The sequence below is a fragment of the Pristiophorus japonicus genome, chromosome 7 (assembly GCF_044704955.1).
Source record: "Pristiophorus japonicus isolate sPriJap1 chromosome 7, sPriJap1.hap1, whole genome shotgun sequence".
Lineage (NCBI taxonomy): Eukaryota > Metazoa > Chordata > Chondrichthyes > Pristiophoridae > Pristiophorus > Pristiophorus japonicus.
Window position 1 is genome coordinate 25252357 of NC_091983.1, and position 13538 is coordinate 25265894.

The window sequence follows — 13538 nt, forward strand, 5'->3', positions numbered from 1 at the left end:
GCTAGAATTGGAGGAGCACAGAGATCTTGAAGGGTTGTAGGGCTGGAGGAGGTTACAGAGATAGGGAAGGGTGAGACAATGGAGGAGTTTGAACGTTAGCACGAGCATTTTTAAATCGAGGCATTGCCGGACCGGGAGCCAATGTAGGTGAGTGCGCACAGGGGTGATGGGTGAATGAGACTTGGTGCGAGTTAAGATATGGGCAGAACCCTCAGTCAAAGTAGCTGAGAATGTAGGGCAATGCCCGCTGAGATGAGGATGGTTGTCTCCTGTGGCAAGGGGGGCTGCTTTTTAAAAATAAAAGTCACATTTCTGTAGCCCACGGCCCAACTTAGAACCATTATTTTAGTAACACGATCACAAATAGCAAATTGGAATACAAATGAAAGCCAATTTAGGTTAGTGAGTTATTGTGTATTAGTGACGTGCAGAAAGAGTACTATCTAACACATTTTATTTCTATCTCCATAACCACACTGTACAGATACAGTCAGCTCTTATGAATTATAAATATATTCTAGGTTGCCTCTTAGATACAGAAAGCAAATGTGAAATGACAGAAAAAAACAGATATTTTTTCCTTCGACACAGGCATATAGGGTCAGAGCTGGAGGCTGGAGGGGGAATCTCACAGTGTGCCCCGAACCTGTAACTTGCTGGAAGTGCTAGCTGATAATGGCGTGGCGAGGGCAATGGGGCACCTGGAACCTCAGTGAACAATGGGACAACAGTCTATCTCCTCAACCAATGAGATTTAAGGATAGAGAGGGAAATAGAGGAACGACGGAGAAGGAAATAAGGTGAATTTAAGTCAAATCATCTACAGAAAGAGAAATAAAGAAAGGGAAACAAAAATTGGATTGAGGGAGAGAAAAAAAAGACAGAAAGGATACATAAGGCAACATTTGTTTTTTTTTAAATTTCAACATTTTTATAATCTCCAAGAAAAATTTACTACACGTAGGAATGAGACTGAACAGTTCAACAGAGGTTGATTGGCATTTCATTAACCATTATCACATCATCAAAAGAGTACTTACGCTCTTAATTACCAGCCCTAACTTTCTGCGGTGAGTTTAATGGGCAGTTAATGTGAAAATCCAGCAACTTCACAAAAATAAATGGGGAGGTTGAGGGGGAGATGCTGTTTGTGCGAAGCGAAGGGTGGACCGACATAAATCGACTGGCAAGTTCTGGAGATTCACAACTCACGGTGCATCTCTTAATCCTCTGAACTTACTGGCTGACTTGTGCATTAATTATGCCGTGCGTCATTATTTTACCAGCCAGATCTGGCCCGTAGTTTAAAACAAAGCATATTTCTGTCTTGGACAGATAATATTAACACACACACACACACACATACACAGAGCGTATTTCTACCTCTGCCAACAACATTCTAATAATGTTACTCCCTGGAGTGGAGTGGAAAGCATCCAGTAAAGACATGGTTGAAGATGAATTCACATCACATCACACTGATTCGTTCAGCGAACTTTTCTCCTGGGTTGAGACCATAATATAACATGCCTTCCTTGCTGCAGGCCCAGGCCATTCGTTTCGTAGTAACGCTGGCTGCCCATTCCCCGTGAGCACTGACAGCAATTACTCCACCTCTCCCGTGTGCTCGCTCCTGCATATACTGGAGAGACATGTCAGCAGCTTTTCCCGGAGGTTCTCCTGATTGAAAGACACAAATAGCATTTTTGTTGAAGGCATGATATCCATTCCCACCTAAAACCGTGTGCTTGTTAAGTGCAAATTTCTCTCTACATTTATTTCCTTTGTGCATTTATCCCCAAAAAAGGATATAGAGGCACTGGAGAAGGTGCAAAAAAAAAGATTTACAGACTTGATATCAGAACTGAGAGTTTATACCTATCAGAAAAGATTGAATAGACTGGGGCTTTTTTCTTTGGAAAAGAGAAGGCTGAGGGGTGACCTGATAGAGGTCTTTAAAATTGCAAAAGGTAGAGGTAGAGACTTGTTGGAGTCCAAAACTAGGGGCCATAAATATAAGATAGTCACTAATAAACCTTGACCAAAGAGTGGTGAGAATGTGGAACTTGCTACCACATAATGTTGTTGAGGTGAATAGTGTAGATGCTTTGAAGGGAAAGCTAGATAAGTACAGGAGGGAGAAAGGAATAGAAGAAAATGCAGATGAAATAGGGTAGGCGGAGGCTCCTGTGGACATCGACCAGTCGGGCCGAATGGCCCGTTTCTGTGGTAAATTTCATGTATTTTTAAAAGACAACATGTCTTCCATTTATTTTTAAACTTGGAGCCTGCTCCTTTGCGCATGTGATAATCAGTGCAATTTAATGCCGGGTGTATCATTTTAACACCCGCTGGTGTCAGTTGAAATTGGTTTGCTGTTAAGCGTGCGGCGGCCCAGCCCGGAAATCAGTGCAGTCCCGCCCTGCAAGATCATCAGCATGCCGGGGCCATTGGAGGGAGCAGCGTGCGGTGGCATACCACTGCAGGGAGTAGCCCGCTCTGCTGCAGGAGGGCGACGGCTACGAAACCAGGTCGCTGATTGCAATGCGGGCAGGCACAGCAGGAGGGGCGAAAGAGTGGCAAAAGTCCATAGAGGGAAGTGACCAGGGCCCAGGAGAGGCGTGAATCTGGGGCCCAGAAGAGGCGAGGGCACAGGGGCAGCACGGGCCAGCCCACACTACAATATGTGTGCGCGCTCGGTCTGTGCAGCAGAGCAGGTCTCCAGTTAGTCCTGGGTAATCCTTGCCACTGGGCCAAGACCTAACTCTGTCAAGCGCATATAATGGCTGGTGTGCAATGGTCACCACACGTTAAAAAAATCCACGCACAGGCATCTTCCACCCTTCATGATGTAGTTCGGGATCTGGAATATTAGGTACTTCATTGAAACACCTGTGAACACATCCCTTTTTGGTGTGGAAGCAAGTCATCCTTGCTTCGAGGGACTGCCGATGATGATGGGTTTTGTGCAGGAGTGCAGTCAGTTAAATATCGTACCCCAAGCTCTTCAAACTGTTCATTAGTATTGTTGCAAATAAAATAGCCCAGTTTGCAACAGTACAAAGCAGTTCTGGTTTTACATTGTCACAAGTTGGGGTTGAAATTGCCCCTTTTTTTCACTGCCTCAAAGCGGAAAGCACTCCCCGCTCGGTCGGGCGCGGAGTTGTCGACAATCGCGACGTTGCCCTCATTTATTTTTGGGGCAGTGGACGTTCCTGCTCTGCTGGTGTTCCCGCCCCATCAACCCCTTACTGACCGGCAGCGACCCCCTTTCCGCTCCACGTGGGAAATTACCCGCGGGAAATTGCCCCGCGGGAGTGGATCGGCTGCCACTCGGTGCCCCCGACAGCTTTCCCCGGTGGGAAGCTGCCTGTGGTTGGGCGGCGCACCTGCCCTCAAAGGGGACGGCGCACTGCCGTGGCTGCCATTTTATTTTAATTGTCAAGCGACTCCAAGGTCGGCCCAACAATGGCGGCCACGGGTTCGGCAGGGCCGCCAATAGGCAGCCTGGCACCCCCTCTTGGATGTGGCACATCCACGCCGCTCTGACATCATCAGCGCAGCGCTGGTGACACTGACCGACGTCCGCCCCGAACACCGCCTGGAAGAAAAATAACATTTTAAGCGCTCAATTTCGCGCCAACTTAAAAAACGATGGGTGTGCCCCTTTCAGTCAGGGTTCAATTTTGGCTCCCAGCAGTGTTGTGTAATTTAGGCTCCAGCTGATCCGATTATGGAACATAGGAACAGGAGTAGGCCATTCAGCCCCTCGAGCCTCCTCCACCATTAGATCATGGCTGATCAACTCCATTTCTTCGCCATGTCTCTCAATACCCCTAACCTAACACAATACTATCGAAAGCTCCAATTGTCTCCCAGCATCCACAACCCTTTGGAGGAGCGAGTTCCAGATTTCCACTGTCCTTTATGAGAAAAAGTGCGTCCTGATTTCACTCCTGAAAGTCTGGGGTCTCATTTAAAGATTATGTTGCCATGTTTTTGATTCCCCCACCAGAGGAGATAGATCCTCCGTTTCTATCCTTTCAAAACTAAAACCAGGTTATCAGAAAGACTCGTATAACCTGGGCCGAATCATCAGACTCCCTGCAGCAATGCCCTGAGGTATGCTAATTTGTCACATTAGAATGCAGAAAACAGATTAAATCGAGTCTGACTATTTGGCACAATGTCCGTTGTACCTTCAGGGAATTATGTAGCTGACTGCATTCTGCACTTTAGCAACGCGACAGGTTTGTCCTTGTCATCTTGTTTGGTGGAGCGACGGAGAGAGGGGAGGTTGAGCTCCTGTGATTTAATGGAATACTGAATATAGTCCTGCAGTCAACATTGCCTTCATCCCGTGTGAAGCGAAACAATAATTGAATCAGTGCAGCAAAAAACTTTGGATCAAATATCCTGAAGGAGCTCATGTCAGGTCTGTCCTGAAGGACCAGTGCAAATTTTGCATCGTACAGAGTCTCTACTTCCACTACATAAAATGATTGGGAACCTTCACAGTGTTTGTCTTATAATAACAGACAACAAGAAGTGTCTGCCATTATTAGCGACTCTGAAATTCCGTATGTTACCGCTCTGACATTTCCTCTGCTCTCCCACCAGAGGATTGGTGGTAACTCGATAGGCTTGGTCCTGAAATCCCATCACATCATCACCTTCAAGTTCCCCTCCAAGTCACACACCACCCTGACTTGGACCTGTATCGCTGATCCTCCATCATCGCTGGATCAAAATGCTGGGATTCTTCCCGAACGCCACTGAGCACCATCACTACAAGGACTGCAAGAGGTTGAAGGAGGAGGCCCACGATCACCTTCGCAGGGCAACTCGAGACGGTCAGTGTTGCGAGTGAGTCTCTTGTGGCCTGGCTCATCATTAGGTCAACGTTGGCCAGGATTCTCCTGTTTGTGACAGAGATCTAGTGGGACAGGTGTACCAGCCACCCCTTTGAGTCAACCCCAAGACCGATCCAGTTCCAGAGGTCAGGGGTCATATCGAAGGCATGGTGGGCTTCGGCAAATATTCCTACCACCGGGAGAGAGCCCTATGGAATTGCCAGTGGCGCCTCAAGGGAACTGCCATTACAGAACCACAAGTGCGAGAACGGATTTAAAGGGGCAGTAATTGCCCTGGAGGGAGCAGCAGCCTCGTTGGCCTGGGCAGAAAGTTTTGCCTACACAGGTAAGTCATTGGCCATCAGATTGGAGGGAGCGGAGGTTGTCACAAGGCCTTCCCCCTCCACCGGGGGCACCACAGGAGAGTTACCGCCCAATTCCCGGGTGTCAACTTCCCCACGGCGACCCCAGGAAGCACCGGAAACACGGACGGATGGGAGTGAATTCCGACAGGGACCCGGGACTTGCTAACTGATGGGGAAGAAGCGTCCAGTGGCAGTCCATGCGGGGAGCAAAACATAGGTCAGGCAATGAGGTGACACTAGGCCTCATCACTCGGATTTCCCATCACTCCCTGCTGCAACCCCAGGATTGGGCAGGATTACAGAGACTCAGCGTTGCTTAGAACATAAGAACATAAGAAACAGGAGCAGGAGAAGGCCATTTGGTCCCTCGAGCCTGCTCTGCCATTCAATAAGATCATGGCTGATCTGATCCACTTCCGTGCCCGCTCCCTTATCGCTCAAAAATCTGTCTACCTCAAATATATTCAATGACCCAGCCTCCACAGCTCTCTGGGGCAGAGAATTCCATAGGTTTACAACCCTCTGAGAGAAGAAATTCCTCCTCATCTCAGTTTAAATAGGCGGCCCCTTATTCTGAGACTATCTCCCCCCTTGATCTGCACAATATTGGGCTGCTCAGAGGCCAATCTGGCCAGCAGCAAAGGTAAATAGGGACAGGAGGAGGCCTTTGGGGCTGTTCCACGATTCAATTAGATCATGGATGATCTGTATCTCAACTCCATCTACCCGCCTTGTTTCTGTCATCCTTAATACTCTTGCCTAACAAAAATCTAGCAATCTCAGTTTTCAAAATGTCAATTGTCGCCCAGCTTCCACGTGCATGTTTTGGGGGAGCGAGTTCCAAATTTCCATTACCCTTTGCGTGAAGAATTGTTTCCTGATTTCACTCCTGAATGAGTTAGCTTTAATTTTAAGATTATGCCCTTTTGTTCTGGAAAACCCCACCAGAGGAAATAATGGCCCTGAAATTGCAGTTGGAGACTTCCCGCGGGCAATTGCCTCCGACCTGAAACATTTCTACGAATCTACCTGATGGTCTGGGAGGAGCGTGGGATTCTGTTGGGGAGGTCTTCTCTTCTTGCGCTGCGAAGCGCACTCCCATCCTCCAGGTTCCCACGCAGAAGGTGCAGTCACGTGTGAATGCTCAGTCAATCAGGTACAGTATTCCACAGCTTTCTCATTAATAGCAATGGGAACTCCGTATCTATGAGTTCTCATTGCTATTAATGAGAAAAAAAACAAAGACACTAAATGTAGTGTATGAGAAAGAGTCAGACTGAACACTGTGAGCTCAAAGTAAAGTGTGACCTTAGTCTTTTATTGCACGTCTCCAGAGTGCCTCTTTAACCTGTGAAGCCTTCTTAAATACCTGTGCTCCCAAAGGATTATAGGATCCCTTGGGACTCCAGGGGATGAGCCCTCTCGTGGCTGTACAGAGTAAATACAAGTCCAGATATATAACAACATTCCCCCCCAAAGTCAATAGTGTAACTATTTACAATGTGAGTCGATCTTGGGCCTTTCTTGCCCTGGTTGATCGTCTCGGTGTGAAAGCTGGTGTTGTTGAGTCATTTGTTGGGCCCTCGCTGGGCTGCTGTGCAGCTGGCCTTGCTGGGCTGTCTGGTGTGTTGGGCTCTGCAGGGCTGCTGTGGATATGGGTTCTGCTTCATGGTCAACCGTGGTGTCGGTTGCCACTAGTATGTGTGTTGGGGGATCAAAAAAGGTAGGGTCCAAGGTGGGTTGCTCAGGGTAGTTTGTGAATCTGAGTTTGATTTGGTCCAAGTGTTTCCGGTGAATGAGTCCATTTGAAAGTTTGACCCGAAACACCCTGCTCCCCTCTTTGGCCATGACAGTGTCGGGAAGCCACTTGGGACCTTGTTCATAATTTAATACGAATACAGAATCATTGACTTCAATCTCACGTGACACATTTGCGCTATCATGGTATGCACATTGTTGAAGCCGCCTGCTCTCCACCTGTTCATGTAGATCAGGGTGAACTAACGAGAGCCTTGTCTTTTCATGAGCAGTTTAGCAGGTGATATCCCAGTGAGTGAGTGTGATCTCGTTCGGTAACTAAGCAGGACTCGGGATAGGTGAGTCTGCAGTGAACCTTCAGTTACCCTCTTCAAGCCTTGCTTGATGGTTTGCACTGCTCTCTCTGCCTGACCATTGGACGCTGGTTCAAACGGGGCAGATATGACATGTTTGATCCTGTTACGGGCCATTAATTCTTTGAACTCAGCACTGGTAACACATGGCCCGTTGTCGCTCACCAGGACATCGGGTAAGCCGTGTGTGGCAAACATGGCCCGCAGGCTTTCAGTGGTGGCAGCGGACGTCGAGCCGACATTATCTCACATTCAATCCACTTGGAGTATGCTTCTACAACCACAAGGAGCATTTTACCCAAGAACGGGCCTGCATAGTCGACGTGTACCCTAGACCACGGTTTGGAGGGCCAAGACCATAAACTTAGCGGCGCCTCCCTGGGTACATTGCTTAACTGTGAGCATGTATTACATCTGTGAATGCAGGACTCTAAGCCCGCATCGATACCGGGCCACCACAAGTGGGTATCTGGCTATCGCTTTCATCATTCCGATGCCTGGGTTGCACCACTGGAACGGCTTTATCTCTACCTGCATTTCCACTGGGACACTGGACCAGCTCTCGTGAAGCACACAGCTTTTGACTAGAGATAATAAGGAGTCCTAGCTTGTCCAGGTTTTGATCTGCCGGGCAGTGACGGGTGATTGCTCACTCTCAAATGCTTCCATAACCATGGCTGGACCTGCAGGCAATGGCAGCCTACTGAGAGCATCGGCGCAGTTTTCTGTGCCTGGCCTGTGGCAAATGGCGTAGTTGTATGCGGACAATGTGAACGTCCATCTCTGTATGCGGGCCGATGCGTTGGTATTTATCCCTTTACTTTCGGAAAACAGGGATATAAGTGGCTTATGGTCAGTTTCCAATTCGAATTTTAGCCAGAACAGGTATTGATGCATTTTCTTTACCCCATAGGCAGATCCTAACGCTTCTTTGTCTATCATGCAGTAGGCTCTCTCAGCCTTAGACAGATTCCTGGATGCATAAGCAACCGGTTGCAGTTTCCTGAAATCATCAGCTTGTTGCAATACACACCCGACGCCATATGACGACGCATCACATGCTAGTACCAAACGCTTACATGGATCATACAACACAAGCAATTTGTTTGAGCAGAACAATTTTCTCGCTTTTACAAAGGCATTTTCTTGGCTTTTCCCCCAAATCCATTCGCCCCCTTTTCGTAGTAAGATATGTAGTGGTTTAGCAGGGTGCTGAGACCCGGTAAGAAGTTACCAAAGTAGTTCAAGAGTCCCAGAAACGACCGCAGCTCCGTCACGTTCTGTGGCCTCGGTGTGTTCTCGATTGCCTCCGTCTTCGCATTGGTGGGCCTGATGCCGTCCGCCTCAATCCTCTTTCCCAGGAACTCCACATCAGGCGCCAGGAAAACGGACTTCGAGCATTTTAACCTGAGCCCCACGCAGTTGAGTCGGCTAAGAACCTCCTCCAGGTTCTGCAGGTGCTCGACTGTGTTCCAACCTGTGACCAAGATGTTGTCCTGAAAGACCACGGTGTACGGGACCGACTTCAGTAAACTTTCCCTGTTTCTCTGGAATATCGCTGTCGCTGATCAGATTCCAAACGGGCATCTGTTATAAACAAAAAGACTTTTGTGCGTGTTGATGCAGGTGAGGGCCTTCGATGATTCCTCCAGTTCCTGCGTCATGTAGGCTAAAGTCAGATTCAGCTTCGTGAACGTCTTTCCTCCCGCCAGCGTTGCAAAGAGGTCGTCGGCTTTTGGTAGTGGGTATTGGTCCTGCAGGGAGAAACGATTGATAGTTACTTTGTAATCGCCACAGATTCTGACGGTGCCGTCTCCCTTGAGGACTGGGACAATAGGACTGGCCCACTCGCTGAACTCGATCGGCGAAATGATGCCCTCTCGTTGCAGTCGGTCTAGCTCAATCTCTACCCTTTCTCTCATCATGTACGGTACTGCTCTCGCCTTGTGATGGATGGGTCGGGCCCCCGGAATTAGGTGGATCTGCACTTTTGCTTCTTGGAATTTCCCGATGCCTGGTTCGAACAGCGAAAGAAATTTGTTTAAGACCTGTGCACACGAAGTTTCATCAGCGGGCGATAATGCTCGGATGTCGTCCCAGTTCCAGCGTATCTTTCCCAGCCAGCTCCTGCCGAGCAGCGTGGGACCATCGCCCGGTACCACCCAGAGTGGTAGCTTGTGCACCGCTCCATCGTAGGAGATCTTTATGGTAGCACTGCCGATTACAGGAATCAGTTCTTTAGTGCAAGTTCTTAGTCTTGTGCGAACTGGAGTTAAGATGGCCTTGAGGCCTTGTTGCACCACAACCTTTCGAAAATCTTTTTGCCCAAGATGGACTGGCTCGAGCCCGTGTCCAGCTCCATTGACACCGGGAGTCCATTTAGTTCAACATTCAGCATTATCGGGAGACAATTCGTGGTGAATGTGTGCACCCCATGTACCTCTGCCTCCTCTGTCTGAGGTTCTGGTTTGTAGTGATCCTCTGTGATCTGTCCTCCTCTGCAACATGGTGGTTTGCAGGTTTAACAGGCTTAGCAGCTCGCCTGCACACTCGTTGGAGGTGTCCCATTGTTCCACAGCCCTTGCAAATGTATCCTTTGAATCAGCATGAATGGAAACGATGAACATCCCCGCAGCACCAACAAGGTGTTAATGGCCTTGCATTCATCACCCTTGATGGTGGACTCTGAGACATCTGCGGACGTGTAGCTACAGGTATGTGTGACCTGCCCTGTCCATTATGATTCGCAAACAACATCATTTTGTTCACAGTACTTGTAGCAGCACTTGTGTGCTGAGAGATTTGCTTCGTATTGTCACTGGTGGCAATGAACGCCTGGGCTATCGCTATGGCCTTACTCAAGGTTGGGGTTTCGACAATCAAAAGCTTACGAAGTATGGTTTCGTGGTCAATGCCAAGTACGAAAAAGTCTCTGAGCATGTGCTTCAAATGTCCTTCAAATTCACAATGTCCTGCAAGGCGTATCAGCTCGGCGACATAATTTGCCACTTCCTGGCCTTCAGACCTTTTGTAGGTGTAGAACCGGTACCTCGACATCAGAACGCTTTCCTTTGGGTTCAAATGCTCTCGGACCAGTGTGCACAAATCATCATACGATTTCTCCGTGGTTTTAGCTGGAGTGAGCAGATTCTTCATGAGGCCTTACGTTGATGCCCCAAAGACGGTGAGGAGGATCGCTCTATGTTTGGAGCTGTTTTCTTCCCCATCTAGCTCGTTGGCCACGAAGTATTGGTCGAGTTGCTCCACAAAAGTTTCCCAATCATCTCCCTCTGAAAATTTCTCCAGGCTGCCCGCTGTTCTCTGCATCTTTGGGTTCGCTATCTATCTCATCGCCAGTTGTGGTGTATGGAGAAAAAGTCACACTGAACACTGTGAGCTCAAAGTAAAGTGTGACCTTAGTTTTTTATTGCAGGCTCCAGAGTGTCTCTTTAACCTGTGAAGCCTTCTTAAATACCTGTGCTCCCAAGGGATTATGGGATCCTTTGGGACTCTGGGGAATGAGCCATCTGGTGGCTGTACAGAGTAAATACAAGTCCACATATCTAACACTAAACACATGTAATAAAAAATAAAAAACAAACCTCACAGAATTAAAATTAATTGAAATTAAAGTGAATAAATATCTGAGAGAAAATGCTTTTTCCCGAGATTTTAAAAAGTTTTTTTTAATTATAGTTAAAAATAAAGGCAACGTAGTGGGTAAGATTTTTTAAAATACTATGTGGTTTTTCAATTTAATTTAATTATATTTTTGAATGTTTTTAAACTCTTACGCCTGTAAAAGTAGGCTAAACGCATGCTTTTATCAGGCTCAAGAGTTTTGAGGGCAAGATATGGGTAAATACCGTAATTTTGCCCATGCAAATCTCCTCGCTCCTGAGGTGCGTGAGATCTCTCAAGCTCCAGCTTGACAGATCGGAAAAGCCGTTTCTCAGCGCATGCGCATTGTACGCTGAAAACCAGCTTTTCCGATGCCTTCCCGGCTCCGTAGGAACTTTGTGTGGACCCGGGGAGGCCGAAATTTCAGGGCTAGTGGGCCAGACGTTCCATAAAGGCCCTCAACGCCTGATTGCCCGCTGAGGAGAATCGCTAACGCTCGGCGAAAAAAGCGAGCGAGAATTTCCATTTTGAAGGTAAAAGTAAGTAGAACTGATCGCCCGGCGAGAAAATGGGCATTGCACACTCATTCTCGGCAGTTATCTCGGCGGGTAAGTGCAAAGTTAGCCAAGTGGGCGGTCGTTATCGGAATGGGCGGTAAGTAGGAAAATTTAGGCCGAGGCTGCAGTTGGGCCTACATAGGGGGGAAAACTTTAAGAAAAAATGTTAATTAAATAAAAAAATAAACACATACAAAGCATTCCCAAGACAGTTTTAACCCTAATTGCCATGGTAAAATTAAAAAAAGAATAATTAAATAACCTTTAACTTACCTTTCTTTGCAGGGTCCCCCCCTTACCGCCCTGTAAAAGCAGATTTTAGTCTCAGCGTTGCACGTGGGCGGTCTGGTCCCGGCGGGCGAATTCAGATGTGGGCGATGACGTGCAAAAACTTACCTGGAAACTCTCGCTGGGCGAAACACCAGCTGTAACGCCAAAAAAATCGCCAACACTGAAGCCGAAAGTCTGGCCCAGTGTCTTTGTAGCTACTTTATCGAATGCCTTTATAATTTTAAACATTTCGATTAGATTGTCCCTCTACCTTCTACATGCAAGAGATTACTAACCAAGTTTATGCAACCCTGTCCTCATAGTTTAAACCCGGTATGGTAACATAGTATAAATGAAGTCTTTCTTTCTTTCTTTCTTTTTCTTTCTTTTTCTTTCTTTCTTTCTTTTCTCTCTCTCTCTCTCAGTGGTTATTTTACTGCAATAGTAATCCAAAGGCCTGGACGAATGATCTGGAGACGTGAGTTCATAATTCCACCACGGCAGCTGGGGACTTTAAATTTAGTTCATGAAATAAATTTGGAATAAAAAGTTAGTATCAATAATGGTGGCCATGCAGCTACTGGATTGTTGTAAAAGCCCCTATGAAATGGCCTAGTAAGCCACTCAGTTAAGGGTAATTAGGGATGGCCAATAAATGCTGGCCTTGCCAGCGACACCCAGATCCCAGGAACGAATAAAGAAATAATTCTGGTGAATCTGTGTGTGCAGACCCTCCAGGGCCAATATATCCTTCCTGTGGTGCAGTGCTCAAACCTGAACACAATACTCCAGAGGGGGACCAAGGCTCTTATAACTGAAGCTTTACATCCTCACTTTTATATTGCAGAGCAAAGGGGTAGCGGGAATAATTGGATAGCTGTTTTAAAAAGTTGGCACAGACACGATGGGCTGAATGGCCACCTTCTGTGCTGTATCATTCTATAGTTCCATGAACCCCCCCCTTGAGATAAAGGCCAACAGTACATTAGCATTTTTATTACTTTTCGCACTTGAGCACCAGCTATTAGCGAGCTATGTAAATGGACATCCAAATCCCGTTGCTCATTCACAGCTCCTACTCTTTCACTATGAAGAAAATATCCCAGTGGATGGGGGGGGCGGGGAGCAGGGATTCACGCGGAGGGAGGGGTGAGCCGGGGAGCGGGGCAGCGGCTTGCATTATTCTTATGGAGCCCGAGGCAGTGCTCCAGGCCCCACAATTTTAACATTTAACATTTTGGTCCTCTTCACTTGTACTACCAGTTATGTCTGTGTGAAGTTTTCACGCTGCAGGCTCTGCCCGATTGTCTTGCGAGTTGCCATTCGTGGCCCTTTGCACCATATAGCACCCAATTTGCATATTAAAATGGCTTCCGGCTGCCCAGCGGGTTGGCATCGGCTGGATTGGGAGTGGGAATGGGGCAGGAAATTGCCCCTCTGCCGCCGCAAATTTTCGGGTGAAGCCAATGAAAAGCTCCCCCAAGGTGCGTTCTGTCCCAGAGCACAACATAGTTTGAGCATGACTTCCTCTGAATTGTATTCTACTGACCGGCCTCCCACCCTTCGTAAACTTGAGCTAACCCAAAACTCTGTGGCCCGTATCCTAACTCGCACCAAGTCCCATTCATCCATCACCCCTGAGCTTGCTGACCTACACTGGCTCCTGGTCTGGCAGCACCTGGATTTTAAAATTCTCATCCCTGTTTTAAAATCCCTCCATGGCTTTTCCCCTCCTTATCTCTGTAACCTCCTCCACCCCTA

The 13538-nt window shown here is 47.6% G+C and overlaps 1 protein-coding gene across 1 annotated transcript in view; it reads right to left on the reverse strand.

Annotated features, from left to right (window-relative positions):
• Positions 1-1468: 1468 nt before the first annotated feature.
• LOC139266571 (isoaspartyl peptidase/L-asparaginase) overlaps positions 1469-13538 on the reverse strand; it is a 677377-nt gene continuing 665307 nt past the window's right edge. Inside the window, 2 exon segments of the mRNA XM_070884166.1 lie at positions 1469-1662; positions 4013-4035. Of these exon segments, the coding sequence (XP_070740267.1) occupies positions 1469-1662; positions 4013-4035 (217 nt within the window).